Genomic DNA, 24,392 nt, shown 5'->3' with positions numbered 1-24,392 from the left:
TCTTTCTTCTCCACCCCCTCTGTTGGGATGCTGAGCCCCTCTGCAGCAGCTGGAGGAGAGGATCTTGGCTCTGCTCCACTACTTCTAAGGAGGCAAAGGTAGATCAGGGATGCATTTTCAAGAACACATGCCTTGCTTTCCTGCCCCTCGTCCTTGAACTTGTTCCTCCTTCCAAGCCCTTTGCTTACACCAGGGAGGAAGCCTAGGAAGAGAAAGTGGTATGGGACACTTTACTACTCAGGATCTATTTTCAAGGTCGACTGTGAGGATCAATAATTGAACAGCAAGTTTTAAATATGAAGTGCCATATAAATGCTAAATAGACTTGTAATTGATGGGGACTGTAACATTTCAGATGCCGTAAGTTGGGATGGGAATGAATAGACATAAAGGCTTATTCCATAAATACCATGATAAAGTAACACATTCATTTGTTCAACAAATATTTATCCAGTACCTCTAGGAGCCAGATATTATGGCAGATGCTAGAGATACAGAGTGAATAGCCACAAAAATAATACTAAGCCTCCTTTCCACCCCCAATCCACAGAAGTTGCATTCTGATGGAGAGAGGTGATAAGCAAACGAATAAAAGCAATATATATAATGAAATGCTGTTAAGTGCTATGGAGAAGAAGTAGAGAGGGGTATAAGGAGTTGGGGAAAGGTGAAATTTTAAATCGGGCAAACTAGATAAGGCCTATTGGGGGCTATATTTTAATAATTAATTATTATCAATAAGTTTAGATTTTCCAAGTGAAAATCTATTTCAACCTAGGGTAAGTAATGCCTTTTCTGTTACCTACATTTTCTTACTAGCAACGGCATTTATGGTCTCATGTGTGCGTGTGTGTGATTTTTACAGCTCCAGAGTTAGGATTTGTTTTTACCAATATTTCCAAGGTCCCAAAGTTCCCTAGTACTTTCTTCTAATTCTTTCCAATATTTTTAGCTTTCCTCTTCCCATCTCTTTCTCTCAACACATCCTGTTTTTTCCCCTAAGTTTCGCAGCATCTTCTGGCCAAAGTTACTGCTGTATGTGCTCCCAGGAATTCAAATTCTGTGAACCTTGAGAGCTCATGGATGAACCCCAGGATCCACTGGGGATTCATGAAAATGTGCACAGCTGTGGCTTACTGGTCAAGAGCCCAGGCTCTGGAGTCAGCGCTGAGATCTTGTGCAAGTTATTTGAACTTTCTGGGCCTCAATATCTGCATTTGCAGAATAGGGTTAACAATTCCTCCTGCAGAGAGCTGTGTTGTGAATTCAGTGCGTGGTTCGTGGACAGGATACAGCACAGTGCCTGACCTATATATAATAGGCTCAAGAGATGTTGGGTGCCCACCTCCTGATTTTCTTCTCATTCTAAGTCTTGAAAGATAATTAATATAATATTATTTATTTAGAACTAGAGTGGATTATGGAAATCATTTGGCCTAATGGTTTTAAAATTAGTAAAATTATTATTGTTGTTATTATTATTTTGAGCCAGAGTTTCGCTCTTGTTGCCCAGGCTGGAGTGTTATGGTGCAATCTCAGCTCATCACAGCCTCCACCTCCTGGGTTCAAGTGATTCTCCTGCCTCAGCCTCCAACCCTAGTTTTTCCCAATGAAATGCAGCTAAGAACACCTGAACATAAGGAAGATACTTGGGATTAAGCTTGTTAAAATGAGAGCAAGATGTCTGGATCCTCTCAGTGTATGCCCCTCGAGACCTCAGCTCTCTCTTCTCTCCCAGGAGCAGGCTCTAAGGCACTCTGAGAAACACTAGAGCTTCTTAGCTATTTTAAGATAACCAAAGCAATTTAGGCATATGGGAAAGAGACTGACTCTAAGCTCTCAAAGACTGTGCGTCCTCAAATTCTCTTTGTAAATTGTCAATCACAACTACCTTCTCCATAAAAAATTTTGAAGTAGAGAACAGTCTTATTCCACTGCTCTATTTCCTTCCCATTTTGTATTCTATCGAACTTTTCCTTTCCAGTGTCACCAGTGGCTATCTACTTGGCAAATCCGATGAATTTTTCATCCTCTTTGATCTCCATGCAGCATCTGCAATTGACAATCTCATCCATTCTAAAACTCTATCACCCTGTATTTCCATGATCCTACAGTAGGGGCCTGAAGCCAATCTTCCTTTTTAAATGAGAGTTTTGATGACTTCGCTCCCTCTCTCAGAAGCCCTCTATGGCTCCCTATTGCTTGCAGCACCAACAACATGCACTACAACTGATATTCAAGGCCCTTCATAATCTATCCAGTATTAAGCTTTTCTTCTAAACTTAAATTCTGTGACTGCATTAGATTATTATCAGAACCTGCTCTACACCTTCCAAATTGTGTTTTTGAAGCTGAGAAGGTCTACTTATAGTTGGGGAAAAAATAAGGGTGGCAGTAAAGAAGATGCAAAAGAGAAAGGACTATGTCATCTGGACCTGATCAGGTGGGTCAGATAGAAAATAATGGAGGTGATAGCAAGAACCTGACATAGCCCCTGCCATTCGTTAAGAGTCTTGGAGTATGTGTCTTTGTCAACCCAACTAGATGGAAGTCATCCGAGATCAGGGGTCAGTGTGTTATTCGTCTTCAGAGATACTATTGTACCCAACTCACAACTCTGTTCATCACAATCTTTAACAAATGAATGCACAAAAGAAGAAATGACTGACTCCATTTCAAGTCTAGAAAGCTTAAAAAAGTTATACAAGTGAAGATAGTCTATTAATTAATAGATTAAACCATTTGAAAAATGAAAAATAGTATAGAAATGTGCTTTTAATATCCAATTTCCTAATGTGTTTTTTTGTGTTTATAAATGATGCAGTTATGCTAGTAAAATGTATTTGTGTTCATTAATAATTTTGTCAGAGGAAAATCAATGTCCTGTTGGAATTATTTGTATACCTGGATTTTTTATCATGGCTTTTCCAAAGGAAGCTATGTCAGTTATTTTTTGCCAAATAATGCTATATCACAAAGCACTCGAAAACATAATGACTTAAAGCAACCACCATTTATTATTGCTCACAATCTTTAAGGGTTTTCTGTGCAGTTCTGCTGCTAGGCCAGGCTCTGCTGATCTCAGCTGGGCTTACTCTTGTGTTTGGGCCGGCCGGTGGGTCAGCTGGGGGCTGTCAGGTCATGTGAGCAAGGATGCCCTTGGCTTTGCTTTAAGTCTATTGATGGAAGCAAGGGACAAGGTACCTTTGCTACGTCCATTGGCTGAAGCAAAAGATGAGGCAGCTGAGAGTTACAGGGTGGAGAAATAAACTAAATTACCTCATACGGTGGGAGTCATTGCCGAGTCACCTGCAAAGGAAATAGATTCAGGGAAGATAGAGAATCGGGGACTTCTTTGTGATCGGTCTGCCATACAAGCTCTACATGCCTCATCAGTTTCTCTTGAGGTTAGAAAGGAAACTAGGGAAGATTCTTGAAAGATCCTGGGCTTCCTTTTTCTGCTGGGGCTCAAGTTGCCACTTGAAGGTGCTCAAAGTGTTGCCGTTCGACCTGTCCGTGAATCAGGTTCAATTCTTAAAGCCTAATTTCATATTCTGTCCTTTTCACGCCCTCTTAGTTTCTTATCTTCCAGCCCAGGAAATGATAGATCAGTTGATTCGTTGCCTTTGTGTCTATAATGAGCATAGAAGCAAAAAAAGACATTGAGAAGTTCAAAGGAAATAGATACGTGGAGAAACTTCAAGGAGGCATCTTGCCTCTTCAGGGCTTGTTTTATTAAAGACCGAAGAAAATAAAGTCTGCAGGCAGCTTTTTCGGCTTGGGCAGGATCTAACTAGGTGCCTGAGGGCATCTGGGGGCGGGGACGCGAATGGAAGTGCTGATCTGGGGTATTGGAAGGCACCAGAAAGAAGGGACTGATCAATAGCTATTTTTCAACTGCATAGCATAATCTGTGTCAGGCCGCTGAAATGAGTTAGTGCTTCATAGTTAATGGCTGCGAGCACATTTCTTTATCGCAGCACTCTCCAAAATGTTTGCCGTCAACAATTCTAAAAGGCTGTGAGTGACTCACAGCTAACGTGAGGAATGCACTGGAACTTGGTGAGCTGGGGCCTCTCCTCCAAAACCTTCCCCTTGGACACCGTGTCTCTGTATTTACATCTCCGGCTTGGCTGCTCCTCAAATCATCTAGTCTTCTTGCCATCTTGTTTGGATATCACTCTTCTTTCAAGTTTTTCTTCCTTTATTTGAGGATTTCCTGGTTCCCCTACCCCATCCTTTCTTAGGCTCTACACAAACTGCATTCCCTTATTATGTAAGGGTGGTCTATGGGCCAAGAACACAGGCATCATGGAGGAGCCAATGAGAATGCAGAGTTCTGGGCCCCACTCCAGACATACTGAATCAGAGTCCGCATTGAAACAAGATACTCAGACGATTTGTGTGAACAGGAAGGTCCGAGAAACACTGTACTATTTCATCAACATTGATTTTTGCCCCTGCTATTTCCATTCCCTCACTGCTAACCTCCTCGGGCCCTTTTATCTCTTACCTTAGGTTAAGTTAAATATCACCCCCTAGCTTTTCACTAAACTCTGTGAGTGATCCCGAAGTAGGGTGAGCTGCCCAGTCAGGGATTGAAATAAAGTCTCATTAGAAAAAAAAAAGTTTTTTTCATCATTGTGTATTTGCTTGGGTCATTGGAAACTGGTGACGGCTTTTGGGTTTTCTTATTCTGTAACGTGGATAAACCACGAAGAAGTCTGAAAATCACACAATTCTGAAAGCAAAGGCCACACTCTCTTACTCTCACTTTGCTGTCATGTTAATCAAGCCTTTTTGCCAGAGGAGTGGGTGCCGTATGTGACTCAAGGCATATTAGAAACATGTTTCAATGTAAATCGCTCCCACATGAGTGAGTTACATCCATTCATTGAGTGCTCACCTTGAGCCACGCACCATACACAGGCGTTGCATATTCAGACTGTGATTTAATATGCACATCAGCCCAGTGAAGTATGATCCCCATTTTCCAGATGACGAAATAGAGTCTCACGGAAGGGAAATAAATTGCCCAAAGTTACACAGCTGGTGAACTGCAGTATTTGAAAGAGGCTGCATTTTTAAGTACTGTATGATTTCTCCAACTGCAGATTCTTTTCTTTAGCTCTAAAAGGCTTTCCCCAGGGTTTACTAGGCATATCCTTTTGGGGAGAGGCATTGCACCAAGCTAATTGTTGACCTTCCTCTATACCTGGATACAGGTATACAAACAGCCCCATTCCTGCTTTTGTCTTTATTGTCTGTTTCACAGGTTTTCTCCAGTTTGATGTTCCTTCTGATCCCCTCCAACGAGATGTCAGCTCTCTCTTTGAATTGTGTTGTCTACGGTCCTCTGGAAGCTATACTTCCTTGTGGAATTACCTGCACCCACTCTAACAAGGGCGGTTTATCCTTTGCTCCCCTCTTCTCCCTTTGTCTTGCCTGGCACTGTGCCTGGCAGATCACAAATAACATGTATTTGTTCAGTGAATTGAATCTGAGCTGATTTCTCTCTGACAGGGACCTTGGGAGTGTCAGAGCTCGAGTGAGGGAAAGGTTGTTGACAGCGGAGACTTTTCCACACAACCTATTTCACACTTTCTACCAAGGACCAGTACAGATCTCTCTTAAAGCACAGTCCACAAAGCACTGAAGCTACAGGAAAGATGCATGGGAGATAGAGTCTGTGATGAACCTGTATAGCCACCCTGGCTTGGCCTCCACAAAGGGGGCGTCCATCCCACTAGATAAAGAGCTTTTGCTGCTTAAACATCTTAGTGGAACTCAACTAGGAAGAAAGTAGAAAACATGTAAAACTTCCTCTTGGAAAGCTATTCTGTCTTTGATTTTTCAGAATGTCTTCAAGTGATTTGGGTCTATTTTTAATACCTGTGAGACATGATGTTGTGAGGAGAGCTAAATATAAGGGCCACATCCCCCTTTCTTTTATTCATTGGCCTTAATCTTCCTAGGAGGGAAAGAAAATGCACATGATGTTTCACCACGGAGTGGTGACGTTTGGCCTGAGGGGCCCGGCTGAAAGGAAATTCATAAATACTGTGTTGGAAATAAAGATAATGAATGGATGCTTTTTGGAGAAAACGCTAAGTGGGAGTTTATTTATGTTAAACCTCCCCTGTCTGCTGAAGACTGCGAGATAGTTCCTCTTGTTTTCCTCGGGGTCCTTTGGGGACAGCAGTCAGCCTGTGTTACTAGAGTAGGCTTCAGCACCCTACCAACAGCCTCCAGAAGAGCAGGACACTCAGCCAAAAATAACACACGGCATCAAAGCAGCAGCTATAATTCCGGTTCATTTTATACTGACGAGGCTTTTTTTTTTCTTCTTCTTTTTTTTTTTTTTTTTTGGAAAAGGCATTAAGCGCATCTTAAAAGCAAAACAACTTTGTGAGTACTCATTGGACCAGAAGGACAGACCAGGGCTTCTTGCAGCAGCTGTGAGCCTGAGGGCTCTGCTCTCCGTCCTCGGCGCTCTTTCCTGCCTTTGTGTATCCTGCACACCTTCAGGCTTCATCATTTCCATTTGTTTTGGGTGGACCTCTATATTACCAGCACCTGGGATGTGACTTGCAGAAGTCCCCAAAGTGAGTCTTTAATCTGGTGCCAGGTGCCGATACCACCTTGAGTCTTTTGTTGTGGAGCTGATTGAGAAGGGAAGGCAGTTCAGAGTGTGGCTAATGGAGAAGGTCAGGAATTACCCACTTGGTTAAGGCTTTCCCCCTTTCAAAGCCATGAAAACTTTTGGAAGTTATTCTACTTTTCCATACTTCAGTGTCCTCATCTGTAAAATGGGAATGATGATGATATATGATGATATCTTACAGAATTTTTTTTTTTTTGAGTTGGAGTCTCGTTCTGTTGCTCAGGCTGGAGTGCAGTGGTGCAAACTCGGCTCACTGCAACCTCCACCTCCCTGGTTCAAGCAATTACCCTCCCTCAGCCTCTCGAGTAACTGGAATTACAGGTACATGCCACAAGGCCCACCTAATTTTTTTTTTTTTTGTATTTTTTGTAGGGATGGGGCTTCACCATGCTGGCCCGACTGGTCTCAAACTCCTGACCTCAGGCAATCTGCCTGTCTCAGCCTCCCAAAGTGCTGGGATTACAGGCGTGAGCCACTGCGCCCGGCCACAATTGTTTTAAACATTGAAGTGCATGGTGTGTAGCAGCTGCTCAATATTTTTGAGCCTCTGAGCTTACCGTTGTAACAAAGAGAGAGGCCAGGGCAGTTTCTGGCAAGGTGGCATGATTTCAAGCCCCTGGTTTGATATGTTTACTATGGTTTAACAACCATCTTCAGGGCAGACTTGGCTTAATTTGGTTTCTAAATCTGTTCACAGTCCTGATTCGCAGTGTTGTTTTCAGTAGGATGGCAGCCTCAGCTTTCGCTGGGAAGTTGTATCTATCTACAAGTGTCATATCCGTGCTCCATGTGGGCTGTCTTTTGGAGAAGAGGCCTCCCACTCTCTGCCTCCCTGCCATTCTTCTACAAATAAGAGCAGCCCACAATCCCTGCCAGGAGGAGGGAACCGCAGCTGGAAGTATTTGAGGATGTCTTCCAATCAGATGGAAATCAAAAGTTCCCTGATAGCACTCTTTCTGCCCAAGTCCAAGAAATACAATCCCCACCCACTCCATAAGCATTCTAAAAGAAGATGTACTTTTGCATCTCCTTGCTGTTAAATGCAATTCCGAAAGACTTAACGTGTCAGCCGCTCTGGGATTGTCCTACCTCCAAAGGGAACCCTGGGAGAAACAAGGCCTCAGGAGCTATTAGATCAGAAAGACCCTTGTCCCCAGATTTCTCTGTTCATACAAATCAGTGGCTGAACTCTAGTCGAGGAGAATGTATTAGTCTGTGTGGACATCAGTGTTATCAGTCTGTGTGAACATCAGTCTTGTGTAGGCATCCATGGATATTTGGACTTGGAAATGAGCCTGAAAAAAAAAAAAAAGGAATCCATAGGTTAGAGCACCATGAAGTTTTCCCTATCCTGTGGTCTGTATTGATGTGAAACATTTTAGAAACTATTGTATTTTAAATACTACCATGATAATCTAGTTTTACTAGCACCCACTAAAGGTGGATCTCCATGAGGCTCTTCTCTAAGGACAATGTGACAAGAACAGTGGTGATTCCTGGAGCTGAACTATGTTGGGGCAGGGGATTGGGATGGGATGGATCCCTGGCATTGTGCCAGGAGAATATTCTCCTGCCCGGAGCTCTCATCTTTCTTGTAGTTGCAATGGTTGCTTATCTTTGCCTGTCACAAGACCATGAGGGCGTGGGTTGTATTTTCCTCATCTCTCAATCATTAGTACCTAGCACCATACCTAGCACACAGCAAGTATTTAATTGGTGCTTTCTGAATCCATGAGCATATTCTGGGGCAAAAAAAAAAAAAGATATAAAAACATGACTTTGCATCTGTTTACTCATGAAGAAAGACATTTATCTTGATTTCTATTACAGCACTGGGTGTATCTACAATGTCAGTTTCAGACTTGAAAACATTTGAATTTGCATTCTGAAATCCAGTTTGGTCTGTTTATAAATTTATCTTTTTCTAGAAAAAAAGGATACCTAATAATTTTACACACTTATGGGGTACATGTGATATTTTGTTACGTGCATACAATGTGTAATGATAAAATCAGGGTAATTAGGATATTCATTACCTCAAAGATTTATCATTTCTTTATGTGGAGAACATTTCTGATAGGCACACTTAAAATCTGAAATAAAGTTATATTAGTCCATTCTTGCGTTGCTAGAAAAAAAATGCCTGAGACTTGGTAATTTATAGAGGTTTAATTGGCTCACAGTTCTGCAGACTGTACAGGAAGTATGGCTGGGGAGACCGCAGGAAACTTAACATGCATGGCGGAAGGCGCAGGAGAAGCAGTCACCTTCTTCTCATGGCTGGAGCAAGGAAGAAAGGGGTTGAAGGTGCTACACACTTTTAAACAACCAGATCTTGAGAGAACTGTATTATGAGACAGGACTGGGGGATGGTGCTAAACCATTAGAAACTGCTTCCGTGATCCCATCACCTCTGACAAGGCCCCACTCCAACAGTGGAGATTACAACTCGACCTGAGATTTGGGTGCAGGTGCAGGTCCAAGCCATGATAAAAGTAAATTAAATGAATCATACAATTTGTCTTTCTACTCTTACCACCTACTCCCTGAAAGTGTTAAGCGAACGTATGCTCAGTTTTATGGATGCTAGGTTAGTACATGGTCTGCACCTGTAAATTGTAGTTTATTTGTTGTAGAATCTTAAAAAATTATGGCTGTTTAGACAGAAGCTAGGATGTATGAATTCAGCTCTTATTTTGTAGCTCCTGTCATAATGCTTTCCTGGAAAAAAAAAAAATGAACAGCCGTGTTACTTGCAAGTGGCCTTACCTGTAAATTATATTTTTTTGTGTGGTTTTATGCCAGACCCTTGATGTTGCATTAACCTGGTTTTCATAGCTTAATTTATTTTAGTTGGTAAAGATTATTCATCACTCATTTAATTCCAAGATTATCTATTGATTCTTTTCTCCTCATTTGGTATTTTCTGACATTTTGTGGCACTCAATATTGATTTATACAAAATCAGTCATCTGAACGTCTAGAGGTGGCGTCATGCACTTGTCATCAGCCGTTTTTCTGAACTAATAAGTGGAATAGCCATGTATGTCAAAGGTGTTGGGTGATTTAAGGGCTGGAGTCCTGCCATTTGCACCTACTGGGTTATGCTTCTAAAGATCCTTGTAGAACGTTGAAAAATGAGATCCCTGAGAAAGTCCTCCAGAGGTAGTAACAAGGAATTTCTTGGTGGGGGGCTAAATTCTTTCCCCATAATGTTGATCAGTCATTCTGTTCTGAATTCACCCTAAGCCTGTGCTCTAGGTTAAAAAGAAAGAAAGAAAGCTTGATATGCAAATAGACTTTCAAGGTAAGTCTCCCTAGCCCATTGCTTCTTAAACTTAGTGAATTAGCCTTGTTAAAATGCAAATGAAACAATGTAGGTCTGCAGTGGGGCCTGAGATTCTGCATTTCTAACAGGCTCCTAAGGGATGCCGATCTGCATCTCTTTGAGTAATGAATGCAACCTTAGCTCACCTTCCACATTGCTGTCTTAATTCTTTCCCATTTTGAAATTCTTGAACCCTATCTGAGGTTCCCCTCACATTAGGATGTTGGTATTAGGAGTAAATGGAGAGGGAAGAAATGTCCCATATCCCTACCCGTATTTACATTTTATAACAGCCACAGGAACTTAATATTGTTGGAAGTATGTAAACCAATTGGAGAGTTTCTAATAATCTTCAATCAAAATAATTTGGTCATTTCTAAAGTCCCAATTTTCAAGAAGCTTTAAATTCATATTTCGTAAATTGATTTGTGCCTGGGGGAGTGTAGCAATCCCTCACCTCCTCTCATCCAGCCTCTTTTAAGGCTGCTTTCATCCCATCTGTGTTCCTTGTCTGGGTGCAGAGAACCTTACTCTTCAAGCTGAACTGGAAAATAACTTGTAATAGAATGTCAGAAGATAAAGCTTCAGGTTACCCCTCCTAGGAGTGCGCGAATTTCATAGACAATGACACAGAAAAGGTTTTAAAATCAAAATATATGTCTGGTGGGATTTTTATACTGCTGGGAATACTTTTTTTTTTTTTTTTTTTTTTTTTTTTTTTTTTTTTGGGCGGGAGAGTGAGGGGAAGAAGTTTCCAGATTGCCTCAAATATATCATATAGCAGTTTCGTTTTTCACTCAGCCTACTCATAAGATCTGTGTTTCCACTCTACTCATTACTTTATTGCTTATTTCTGGGGGCTTATGACTTAAGATAGTCTTTAAAGGAAACCGTAAAGAAAGTATTCTGTAATTTTTCTCTGCTGGGATTAACATTGCTAAGGCAATATTCTGTGTCTCTGGGCTCTCTTGATGCCCAGCATATCACAAAGTCAGGAACAGGATATAAACATACTGGAAAGGCCAATATTATTTTTATACTGAATTGGGAAGGATGATATATTGAATGTCTTCACCTGGTTGGACTTAATATCTGATTCTTTGCAAATCAGTGACAGATCCATATGTAGAGAAAAATTGAGGTTCTCATCTATATGTTGTTTTTTATTACATTGTTTTGCTTCATGCTCAAACATATCAAAGGAATTTAGACACTGTGGATGAAATCATCGGATTTCCATTAATAAATGTCTACAAAATCCTTCTGATCATAGTCAGTTGGTATTATTATACAGTTATAGAAAGACATAGTAATGCCATGCAGTAATTAATTGGCATCTGCATGGCTCATATTTATACAAAATTTAATGTTTGTAGTGACAGCCAGGTTATTTCTCACTTAAGTGATATTAAGTACACTTAAGCATTGAAATGGATTATGTTTCTTGGTTTGAGTAATTGAGTCTTTTGCTTTCTATCTCTGTTCATTATGTGTAGGTTAAGAAAAAGTTCTTCCTGGTTAATTATGTGCTTTTTTTTTTTTGTAATAGAAGCTTTCTTAATCCATACAATTGAAAATGGTAGTTCACTGGTTAATCACATAAACTGATTAAATTGGGAAATCGTAAATTATATACAGACACAAAACATTTGACTTTTGCTTAAAACATATAAATACACATTTATTTACCACTATTTTTGCTGTGGAGCCAAGGCCTTTTCTCTAAATGTTGGTCCACAAAGTAAAATTCTGAACTTTCTCCTGGGTAAGCAATAGCCTTAAAGTAATCTCTACAAATTTCAGTTTTAGTTTCTTTAAAGTGAATCAAGAATTTAAAAACAATGTCCAACAACCTGAGTACAGAGTCTGTATAGGTTTTTAGGATTCCTGGCCCTTCAATAACAACTTTTTGAGGAGTAACTTTTCTTTCCAAATCATTTGACTTGTTTCATGAAAGCAACAACTTATTTTTTTCTATTCAAACTCAGATTTTATAGGTATAATTGTATAATTGAATCATGTAATTATATTAACAGGCAAAGTTGGCAATAACAGGATTGGGACAAATGCAAATGAATCTTGGTGAGTCTACAAGTTAGCACATGGGAGCCAAAGGACACGAGCAGACCAGAATGTCTTCACTCCACCAGCCACAGGAGTTCCACTGGCCACAAAGTCATGGTGTCACTGCAGTTAAGGCTAGCTGTTTTACAGAGAGAATGGTGAGCATCACTGTTCCAGGGCAACAGTGACCAGGAAGCCAATTCTGTATTTCCCCACCTTCCGAAGTACAATGACTACAGTTCAGGCATTCACAGTTTTTAGATTTATCACTCTTAGGACAGATTTTTTATTTGTTTCCTTTAGTTTGTTTTATTATATAGTTATCGTACAGCCACCTCCAGTAGTGTGAGTTTAATACATGACTAGAATTTGTTGGTGAAGCAAATTTCTGAAGGTATATACCATTTAGCATCTAGTGGGGAAAAAAGCCACTTAAAAACAAAAACAGAAGTAAAAGTTTATGGGAAAGCATGACCTATTCATATCTAGGAAAATTTAGTTGAGGTGAAGTTAAAGTGGAAATATATAATGTGGGCAGTAGGGACTCATACAAATTCTATCATAGCTGTTAGTGAAAGTGTGTACAAAATCCCATGGGTAGGTGAAAGATCATCTAATTTCTTCCATGCCTGGGTACTCCTTAGCTCTGTACTTATTTTTCTCAAAGTCCTCCTGCTCTCTCCACTCCAAACTTCTTTTTGTTTTCTCTTCTAGATTGAATATCTGCATCTAACAGAGCAGGGTAAAGTACCATCTTTTACCAGCATTTAGCACTGTGATATGCATGTTTTAACTCACCTGGAAAACTATTTTTTTTAGTTGCTTGATTCTTACAATGAAGTCTTAACCACCTTCCCACGTCCTCATTCTTGAGACAGAGTCTCATTCTGTTGCCCAGGCTGGAGTGCAGTGGCACCATCATAGCTTACTGTGGCCTCAAATTCTTGGGCTCAGGCAATCCTCCCACCTCAGCCTCCCAAAGCACTGGGATTACAGAGTGATCACTGTGCCTGGCTTAACCCATTTTTATTCTATAAGCTAAAGGATTTTTTTTTTTTTAAATCAAGGGAGGACTGACTGATGCATTTTATATAGATTTTTCATATATATATAACTCATAAGGAAAATGTTACAAATTCTTAAACTCTATTTCTTATTAGTCAGCATATTCTTAATATGCTGCTTATCTTGAGGGAAAAACAGTGGGTAATGAAAAGGTTTTCCATTACTATTTGGCATCAATTTGATATTAATTTTCACATAGTACCAGCAGCTTAAATGCATGACTGCAGGCCTACACTCCTGACATACTGAAAGTGTGTTGTTTATTCTGAGGCAAGAAATGGTAGATTAGAAGTTTTTCTAAGGTACCTAGTTTACTGTACTTAAATATTACATTCTTGCCATGAATTTTACTTTATTTCAAAATTTGTTTTATTTTTTAATTCAGAGCGTATTAGTTTGCTAGAGCTTCAGTAACAGAGTACTGCAAAGTGAATGGTGTTGACAACAGAAATGTGTTGTCTCACAGTTCTTGAGGCTAGAAGTCCGAGATCACGCTGTGTTTGACAGAGTTGATTCCTTTCAAGGCTTATGAGAGAGAAACTGTTTCATGCCTTGTGTTAGTCCTTTCTCACACTGCTATAAAGAACTACTGGAGACTGGGTAATTTATAAAGACAAGAGGTGTAATTGACTCTTAGTTCTGCAGGTTTAACAGGAAGGAAGCATTGCTAAGAGGCCTCAAGAAATTTATGATCATAGTGGAAGGGGAAGGGGAAGCAAGTGCCTTCTTTGCATAGTGGCAGGAGAGATAGAGCGAAGAGGGAAGTGCCACTCACCTTTCAACCATAGGATCTCGTGAGAAGTCACTATCATGAGACCTGCAAGGGGAAATTTCACCGCCTTAATCCAATCACCTCCTACCAGGCCCCTCCTCCAAGTCAATGTGAGATTTGGGTGGGGACACAAATGCAAACCATATCTTGCCTGCTATAGTATGAATAGATCATTTCCAAAAATCAGGTGTTGTTAACATAACAGTACTGGGGTGTGGCCTTTAAGAGGTGATGAGACCGTGAGGGCACCTTTCTTATGAATGTGATGAAGTCCCTCATAGAATTGGCTTCACACAGTTCAGTCACCTGCCCTTTTGCCAAGAGAGCACACAGCATTCCTGCCCTCCAGAGAAGCAGCCCTCACCAGACAACGGAACCTGCCAGTACCTTGGTTTTGGATTTCCCAGCTTCCAGAATGGTGAGAAGTAAGTTTCTGTTCTTCATAAATTACTGAGACGGAGGTGTTCTGTTACATCCTAGATTCTGGTGGTGGCTGGAAATTCATGGCCTCTTGTAGATGCATCACCCTGCATCTGCCCTCACCTTCACATGGCCTTCTCTTTGTCTACATCTGTCTCTGTGACCAGAATTTCCCCTTCTTGTAAGGACATCAGTCATATTGGATTAAAGCCCACCCTAATGACCTCATTTTAGTTTGATTCCTTTTGTAAAGACCCTATCTCTGGCTGGGCATGGTGGCTCATGCCTACAATCCCAGCACTTTGGGAGGCCAAGGAGGGCAGATCACTTGAGGTCGAGTTCAAGACCTGCCTGGGCAACATGGTGAAACAATGCCTCTACTAAAAATACAAAAATTAGCTGGCATGGTGGTGTGTGCTTGTAGTCCCAGCTACTTGGGGGGCTGAGGCAGGAGAATTGCTTGAACCTGGGAGGCAGAGGTTGCAGTGAGCCAAGATCATGCCACTGCACTCCAGCCTGGGTGACAGAGCAAGACTCTGTCTCAGAAAAAATAATAAAGAAAAAAAAAACCCTATTTCTAAATAAGGATCACGTTCTAAAGTACTGGGGGTTAGGACTCTCACATACATTTTGGGGGAAAACACATAGAACAGAGCGTAGTTACTAGCACTTGCATTTGAAAGCATAAAAATAAAAAATAAAAAAAGAATCTCCTAGTGGTGTCCTAGAGCAAGTTCAAATTTGTGTGATGTTAAAAAGCAAAGAGCTTGAAATAAAAGAGTTCTTGAAATGTCAGTGTCATGATTTGGTCAGTCATTATTAATACTTTCCTTGATCTTTACAGTTCATCCTTCATTTAATTAAAACATTCAATAAAGAAGAAAAACCTATTCTTTTTTTAGTGCTTGATTTAAGAACAGTGAATAAAAGCTATGCCGTTTAATAAGCCCTGTATTCATGGATGTTCTCATTATGTTTACAATTTGGAGACACGTACTTTGTTTTATCAGCATCGAATTCATACCGAGCTATATTTATTATTTGATGCTTCACTTTGCTTTTATTAATTTCCTTGCTAAGTGATCAGTAGCATGGAAGTCATGCTATTCTGAGTTTGGATTCTGAGACAAAGGTACGCTGCATTATAGAATGCTTTGCTCTTTCTTTTTAAAATTCCTATTTCTGCATCATCTTTAGAAGTTGCCACACTTAATGTTAGTAGCTTATGAACAGGAGAATTCAAGACTGGAAAAGGAAGAGAAAATAGTGGAGTGTGAGAAGCATGGGTAGAACAGACTGGGCCTATAATGGAAGCTATTTAAAGTAATATTGAAGGACTACCCAGTGCCTGGGATCCATGTTCTAACTAGATTATTTCATTTGATTTTTAGAACAGCTCTGTATTGGAAAGTGTATTGCTCTGGATAGACTAGCTTATGTTGTAACAAATAACACTGGATGCTTATTTCTTGTTCATATAATGCCTGTTGTTGGTCCAGGTGACTCTCCAAGGCACCTGTTCTTCATGAGAACAGGCTCAGCATTCCTGTCTGCCTCTGTGTGGAGGCATGGCTTATCAACATGTGCATCTGCAATCACTGCAGTAGAGAAAGAACAGGCTGAGAATTGAGTGCCTGTGATTGAGTCCCCCCCACCCCTGGGGAATTAATACCCACTTTCCTATGTTTTCTTAGACAAAACCAGTCACGTGGTTATTCTGAATTTTAAGGGGGTTAGGGAAATGCTATCTTGCTGAGGGCCTGGAAATATAGGGAAACCAGATCCTGGTAGATAATAATGTGCCTAAGATGATAACACATACTTCCTCTTTCCAGACATGGAAACCAAGTCTCAGAGAAGCTGAGTTAACCTTTCCAGGGATGCAGAGTTAGAAAATGATGGAGCTGATAATCAAATCTGAGTCTGACTTCAAAGACTATGGTTCCAACTACTCGTGTGTTGCCTTCCATAAGAACAGATAAAACACGTTGCAGATGGTGCGATTAAGTGGTAAAACTAATTGCTCCCAGTTGTCCTTATGGGAGGCTGTTGATAAGAATTTTGGGGAAATAGAGAAAGAACCATGTGACTGGTGAGGCTTCCATTGAGACTAGTCTCTGGAGAAATTTTCTTGAAACTTGCTCCTCGGGCCTTTCTCTCTTACACCTCAGAAGAACCTCTTGAGAATCATCTGCATATTCTCAGAAAAGGGAGAAATGAGCAAGTAAAGCGCTTTGCATATGTCTGCTTTACTAGAGATGAGGTAGAAGGTACAGTCTTGTGATTACTAAAAGGATAATAACAGCAAGTTAGGTTTGCATGACGATTTACAGTTTATAAAGCGTGTTCCTTTATAATCTGCAGATAAGAATAAACCTAAGTGTCCTAATTGACTGAGGTGCTGTATTAATGAGGTATGATTGTCAGAAGAGCCAATGGGATCTGAGACTGCATCAGTGAAAGAGTATCGACTATCATAAAGTAGCCTTTGGAGTTATATCTGAACCAACTCTTGGCCTTATTACCTAGGCAAGTGTCTTTATGTCTTTTGGATTCTTTGTCTGTAAATCGGGAGCATAACAATGACTTCATAGAATGTAAAGGGTAAGCTAGACAAGATTAATAAAGCACTCAACACAGCATTGGACATGTAGGTCCATGCTCAGTAAATGTTAGTTGCTCTTATTATGATGATTATGGTTGATATTGTGGCAATTTTTCAAACAAGGCATGTGATTATTTGGCTGTGCGTGCAATGATAGATCATAGCAAGAATATTATGATCACTTCCGTGAGCACTGGAAATTGTAGAATACATTTTGGGGCTGGAAACCAGAATCTAGAAGCGACCTGAAACCATCTTATATCATTTTCTGAAGCACCTAACAATATTTAATCTGGAAATCAGACACTTTAGTAGAAGTTTGGGAGCAAGGGGCATCACTATCTTTGCATCTCTGAAGGGTTGTTCTATGGGATAGGGTTTAATCTCATTCCTTCTGGAGAAGCAGTACATCCATGGGTAGAAGTTGTAGGGAGAAAGATATCAATTCATTTTTGGACAAAAATTATCAGCCATGAAACAGGACTGTCTTGGGTGGTAGTGAATTTACTGTTTTCGATGGTGTAGGCATTGTTTGGAAGAGTACATAGGCAGGGTCATGGGGATTTGGGCATCAGATAAGCGATTACATCAGAGAAATCTTAAATCATACTCTGCACTGAGTTCTGTGATTCTAATCCTGGGTGCATCTGGAGAACATTTAAAAAATTCCCAATGTCTTGGCCACTATTTTAGGCCAATTAAATAAGAATCTCTAGGGGTGAAGGCCAATTCATAATATCAGGAGACAGTATCATTCTACATGTGAAGTGCTGGTGAAGCAGTGACTGGATTTCAGTTCTAGATTTTGAGAAGTTCATTTAAACCGAAGCCTCTGATCATTTTGTATACTGATTTGGAAAAGGGGTTGAGGCCCATGGTCAGACTGAAACGCCTGCCTACAGAACATCTTACGGGGGAAGGGAGGGACTGTAGATGCTCAGTATTTAACTATGGGAATGAGTCTATTTTCACCCAAAGGAGCTTGCTGTTATTCATGTTCACTGGCTGCTGAGTGATTCATACACTGCTTTTTGGGGGAGATGTATTCAAATGAAATGTGTTGCTACTATGTAAAATAGTTTATTTCTTCTAGTATACACCAGCCCACTGATGCAACCCGGCAGAACAATGCAAATTCTGGTGTGTGTGTGTGTGAGCGTGCGTGTGTTTTGGATCAAGGAGAAGACGGGAGCACACATAGAAATGCATATTTCTAAAGCATAGAGCCAGCCTGCACCCTTCCCTCTTCTGACCTTTACACCAGAAGCATAAGAATGACCCATTGTCCACCGGCCTTGGAGCTTGGTTGTTCCTAATCTCTAGACGCCTGATGGCTGAGCTGGCCTTCAGCTTGGCCAGTTGGCAGCTGTCTGGGTAGCCCCATGTGTCCCAAATTTGTTCCTGGGTGGGCTCTTCCTGCCCGATCCCTCATCCTCTGGCATGGCATTTTCTCCACGACAGTCGGCCCCTGAACTGCCCTGGCTGCTGCTTTGGTAAAGGCTTGCAAGGAGAGAGAGTAACAGCCGCTGGCGCATCCAGTTTGGGCAAGCAGCCTCAGCAATGGACGAGACCTCCCCAAGACTGGAAGAAGACTGGAAAAAAGTACTTCAACGAGAAGCGGGCTGGCAGGTAAGTGATGTCCTCAGCTCCACGAAGGACCCAAATCTCTCTCAATTATTTTAGCTCCAAGTCTAGGTAATGTGTATACATCAGTTTGAGGAACTGTGTTATCTGCAAACATATGCTTTTGAAAAAAGTCATCATTAGTTTCCATGTCTTTGCAAACCATGCAAATAAGACCCCAAATACATTTACTCCAGATTCTCAAGCAAGCTAATAGGGTTTTACAAATCTATAGATGTTGCTAAATTTATACTTTCTTAATAAAGGTTCTTGAATTAACAAGTTGCAGGTGTATATCAAGGGAAACATGCAGATTTGGTTTGTGTGAGTACAAGTTCATTGCAGTATAAAAATTTAATACAGCACCTGTCATCAGACTTACTTTATGGTGTTATAGTAGCTTGGAATAGGGGCTTGGTTTTAACCTATTTTAATGAGGTGACCATTCTTTTAATTCAGCTTACGTGCCTTCCTTATTTATGCTGAACTCATTATAGGTAGAAGCTCTGTGGTATGCAGAGAGTTCAAGCTAAAGGATGCATTTTGGTGTAGAGCAGTTTTCATTAAAATATGCAAAGCAGTAATGTTTATACGTTACAATACCTATTTCAAATTAGCAAAATTATATGCTCCTGTCTCGTAAGCTGCCAGCTGAAATCCTTTCCTAAATCCTGTTGAATGGCTTTGATTACTCTTCTTCACATTACACATTACACACCTCTAATGCATATTTTTACGCATCCACTCCATTGCCATTTAATTAGACAACAATATTGAAGAGTGATGCCAGAGCTTTTTTTTTCTGTTTCTTTCTTTTTTTTTTTTTTTTTAATAATGCTGCTGGCTTATGGAAAAAAATACACTTCTGTGTATGAAGCATTTCTTATGGATGATGTTGGATAAAGTGAAACTCTGATTTTCCATTTTGTCTATAGCAGAAAGTTTCATATAAAAATAGTAATTCAGAATGAGTTGATTTTTAATGTCAATTTTTAAAAAATTCTTCCTTTTATAAAAAGAGGGAGCCTTTTCTGAAGATTTCTTCTTCAACAGAAATTTTAGTGAAATATAATACTGGTATTGACTGGTATGTTTTGTTGTATGCAATGTGATATTAAGTAAGGAGCTTCAGATAAAAACATCCTCTAGTCTGCCATGAAATTGGAATCCTTTCACTTTGAGTGGGAACATTATTCAGGAAGTAGAAAAGGATACAAAATAAATCTCGGCATGCTACTTTCAGGATGACATGTGGTGGGTCTCCCGGGGTCCAAGCAAATATTCAAATATTTTATGGTATGTTAATATGCGTTTTGGATTTTTGTCTTTCGTTTGTGTGTTTTCCTTCAGAAAGTTGTCATCTTCTATATAGTCTTTATTTCAGAAGAGAGTGTAGGGAGGAAGAATGGGAGGAGATGACTCATACATCTTTGTGGATAAAATATTTAAACTAGAAACATGAAGTCCAAATGTTTATGTAAAAATGCATGTGTCATCTCACTGTCAGCATCCCGTGACCCTCTAGCTTATTAATTTGCTGAAAGGTTCCTAATGAAAATGTTCCTTGTGCTGTTTGCCTCCAAAGATGTGATCCTGTACAGCTGGTCGATCGCTGTCATTGCCATTGTGACAGCTGGAGCTCCCCCTTCTAGCTAGTGGAGGTAGTGGTTAGAAAAAAAGGGCACCCTAGTCTCTGATTGGGTTTCCCTGACTCTTGGAACTGCAAGGCACCGGGTGCAAAGTATGTCACAGAGTGTCAGATATAGCTTCATTTGCTTCTGCATCTCTTGAACATCCCCAAGAGGTCTGCCTGCTGCCCCCCCTCTCATTTGAATTGCTAGCCTGGCTCCCCATATACCTGGAGTCACTTACTTCATTTGACACTGAAGCTGTCCCTAACGGAGGAAACTAGATCGGATGGCCCCAGATGCAAGGACTTTGTGGCGAGGCTGACTTCTTTTGGCTATCCATGCTAGTAATGTAGCTGGGGGAAGTAAAGATTATTTAAGAATGAATTGTGATGGATGCTGAAGCTTTAGTTTAGCCAAGTACTATATTTCTTACTGGAACTGATTCAGTCCTTTTTTCCTTACCTACTATTCTCCCACCGTAGTGCTGAGTTGAATGTGTGTGAGAGAGTGAACAAGCACACATACATGCATATTTCAATCCTCGTAAGAAGCCTGGAAGGTAGATATGATTATCCACATTTTACACATGTAAAATGTGAAGCTCAGGGAAGTTACATAACCTGCCCAAAGTCATTCAGGGTCTCAGTTCAGGCCTGTTTGACTCCAGTGCCTATCCTGTTCCCACTTTTCTTGATATGCCATCTGAATTAAATTTTATCTCATTATTTATCTCATGGAATAATAACTTACAAGCAGCTGTGATGTGGGCAGGCAGGAAGACAGGGAAAAAGCATGATGATCTTCTAATGAAATAATCAATCTCTGAATCATTAAGACTTAATAAAATGTTTTTTAATAGTTTATTTTTTAACCTTTATTCTGAAAGACAGATATTGTTTATTTTTTTGTACAAATAGGGAAGCTGAGGCAAAGTGGTGTTAAGGAACATGCCCACAGTCACACAGCTTAGTGAGATGTTGAAAAGGGATATAGACCCATTTAGCCTGACCTTGAAGCCTGTACCCGCCTTATACAAGGCTGTTTCTCAGAATATATTTTGTTTTCTCCTCCTTCTTTTCTTCTCCTTCTCCTTCTTCTTTCCTTCTTTTTTTCTTTCCTTTCCTCTCCTCTCCTCTCCTCTCTTCTCTTTTCTTTGACAGCATCTTCCTCTGTCCTTTGTCTCCCAGGCTGGAGTGCAGTGACACATTATGGATTCCAATTTCATGGCAATCTCACTGCAGCCTCTACCTCCTGGGCTCAAGTGATCCTCCCACTTCAGTCTCCTGAGTAGTTGGGACTACAGGTGTGCACTTGCATATCTGGCTAATTTTTAAAATATTTTATTTGTTGTAGAGTTGGGATCTCTCTACATTGCCTGAACTGATCTTGAACTCCTGGGCTCAAGTGATCCTTTTGCCTAGGCCTCCCAAAGTGCTGGGATTACAGGTGTGAACCACTACGCCTGGCCTCAGAGTATATTTTCACATTATATTTTATCATTCATACTTTAACCCTTTCATCTCACAATGAGGTGATGAGATTGCTCCTTGAAAAGTTGCCCTGATAAGATTTTCTTTTTTAATAAGTCAAGAGTTGGGCAAAATGCCTTGCTCACTCACTTTTACAGAATGCATTTTAATTGGATGCTGTTTGCCTTAAGTGAACCAGCTTACTTATGGAGTTCGAAATGAACTAGATGCAATTTCTAGAATCAACTGTAAATCTGAAAATCCATTTAAGCATATAACCCATACTGGAAAACCAACAGCAGCTGCTTCAGAGTTAATGCCCCTCTCTCCCATAGTTCACTTCAGCTCTGGAGAGGGCTCAGGAACAGAGATGGCAGTGGCTTATACCACCAGGAAGCTGTATGACCACAGGCAAACTTAGCCTAATGACTGGCTTCTTCACTTGTAAACTGAGGTGATTATACTTAGATGAGGACTTGTAGGGAAGATGGGATAGATCCTTGATGATACGACATTGTTTTGGCCAACTGTTAGATGGAAGGTGTTATGGAGGGGCCAAGGACTTATTTCTGAATACCGTTTTATGCTGGGTTGGTTTCCTTTAAAACAACCCATGCCACTGCACTATGGCCATTTTGAACTAGTCTAGAAATATTGTCTATTTGTGCCTGTCTCCCCATAAGAAGATGAATTCCTCAAGGATAAAGGTATATCATGGAGTCTGGCATGCAATAAGCCCCGCATGAATGTTTGCCAAATCTAACCGAAATTGCGTATTTGATCTGGAAGGAAGCAGAGACAGGTTCCCAAGGCCCTGATTTTACATGAAGAGAGAGAATAAGAGGTTCGCCCAAGTTCCAGTACCCCAGTTCATCTTCCAGTTCAGCTTTCTACCTTTTTTTCCCTGGACTGCTTCTCCATAAACTTCCTTCCTCAACTTTCTCATCTGTAAACTTGGAACTAGAACATATGGTCTGTGTCTGTTTAGATATGGTTACTATTACGATACCCTTCTTTGAACAAGTACTATAGCCTATGGGTCAAGAGCATGTTGAACTTGAGACAGACTTCTGAGTTCTAACCTTGGTGTCTTTAATTACTAACTGTGTAACACTGGTAAAAGTTTTTAAACCTCACTTTGCTTCAGTTTTCTCACCTATAAAATGGGGATAATTATAGTAGAGACTTTATAAGATTGTCATGGAGATTAAATGAATTAATTTTGTGAAAGCATTTAAAACAGGCATCCCCAAACTTTTTACACAGGGGGCCAGTTCACTGTCCCTCAGACCGTTGGAGGGCTGCCACATACTGTGCTCCTCTCACTGACCACCAATGAAAAAGGTGCCCCTTCCTGAGGTGCAGTGGGGGGCTGGATAAATGGCCTCAGGGGGCCGCATGCGGCCCGTGGGCCGTAGTTTGGGGACGCCTGGTTTAAAAGAACACATCAGTAAGCACTGCATGGTGACCCATCATACGCACAATGTGTCATTATCTATCTATTATCTATTTAATGAGATCAGCCATTCAGTGTTTTTAAAATACCCACCATGTGCAAAGCACATCCACACTTTAGATGAGAAAGTGACTGAAGACATTGCCCTAGAACTCAAGGTCATGCAGGGAGAGCACAGCAGGTCATTATCATGATAGGACAACCACAGAACACTCCAGGTATCATGGGAGCACTGGATCTAGGCCTCTGATCTGTCTTGGGAGTTGCATGGAGGAGGCAATACTGGAGCTAAGTCTTAAAGAAAAAGAGTTAAGCCAGACAAAGAACTGGGAAGACAATTCCAGGCAAAAGAGAGCCTACGCCAGAGATAGGAAAGAGAGCAGTGTTGAAGCGTGTGTTGAGGAGCATGCAGTTGGGTGTGAGACCAGCTGCTCAGGGTGAGGCAGGAATGGTGGAAGATAAGTCTATAGAGTCAAGAGGAGAAAAACCTTGCAGAGCCAGGCCAGCTTCAGCTGGCAGTAGACATAAGTGGGTATCAGTGCCACCATCTGAAAAAAGATTATTGGAAGAGAAGGTGAGGTCTCTGGGCTGATGATGGGGGTGGATAATAACTAACCAAATTGTGGAGAAGAGTTATAAAAAATATGAGTAATGCATCAAGAAGGGTAAAAAAAATCCCTGTGAAGACTCAGAGAAGGTAAAAATTTTGGGACTATTTACCAATGACAATAATTTCAGGAATAGTTAACCATGATAGTTAACAAACACAGAGCTGTTAGATGCATTTTTCTTTTTCTTTCTTTCTTTTTTTTTCTTTGAGACCAAGTCTCACTCTGTTCCCCACGCTGGAGTGCACTGGCATGATCTCAGCTTACTGCAACCTCCGCCTCCTGGGTTCAAGTGATTTTCACGGCTCAGCCGTCTAAGTAGCTGGGATTACAGGCACACACTACTATGCCCAGCTAATTTTTTTGTAACTTTGGTAGAGATGGGTTTCACCACATTGGCCAGGCTGGTCTTGAACTCCTGACCTCAGGTGGTCTGCCCACCTCAGCCTCCCAAAGTGCTAGAATTACAGGTGTAAGCCACCATGCCTGACACATTTTTCTTATATAAAATCATTGACTCCTTACCATCTCTGAGTTAGCAGGATTCTAGTTGTATTCCTATTTAGTAGATGAGGCAGGTTAAGAGGGGGTAAGGTCATTTAATTTGTACATGGGACTGAGACTCAAGCAGCCTGGATCTAGGGCTTATAGGATTATGTCCCTCTACCTGGAGTGAGGGGGATAGGG

At 40.7% G+C, this 24,392-nt stretch overlaps 1 protein-coding gene across 3 annotated transcripts in view; it reads left to right on the top strand.

Annotated features, from left to right (window-relative positions):
* PPARGC1A (PPARG coactivator 1 alpha) overlaps nucleotides 1-24,392 on the top strand; it is a 698,725-nt gene that overhangs the window by 368,765 nt on the left and 305,568 nt on the right. The window contains exon 2 of one of the 3 annotated variants that reach the window (XM_074395957.1): nucleotides 18,380-18,547. The exons of 1 other annotated variant lie outside the window; for it this stretch is intronic. In XM_074395957.1, coding sequence (XP_074252058.1) covers nucleotides 18,479-18,547 — 69 coding nt within the window. In that variant the 5' untranslated portion in view covers nucleotides 18,380-18,478. Of the gene's footprint in view, nucleotides 1-10,725; nucleotides 18,548-24,392 lie in introns of those variants that run through there. One more of the 3 variants, XM_074395956.1, reaches the window with a different exon arrangement.

The sequence above is a fragment of the Saimiri boliviensis genome, chromosome 3 (assembly GCF_048565385.1).
Source record: "Saimiri boliviensis isolate mSaiBol1 chromosome 3, mSaiBol1.pri, whole genome shotgun sequence".
In the NCBI taxonomy this organism is placed as follows: domain Eukaryota; kingdom Metazoa; phylum Chordata; class Mammalia; order Primates; family Cebidae; genus Saimiri; species Saimiri boliviensis.
The sequence above is the reverse complement of the archived record's forward strand: the minus strand, read 5'-3'. Positions and strand labels throughout refer to the sequence as shown.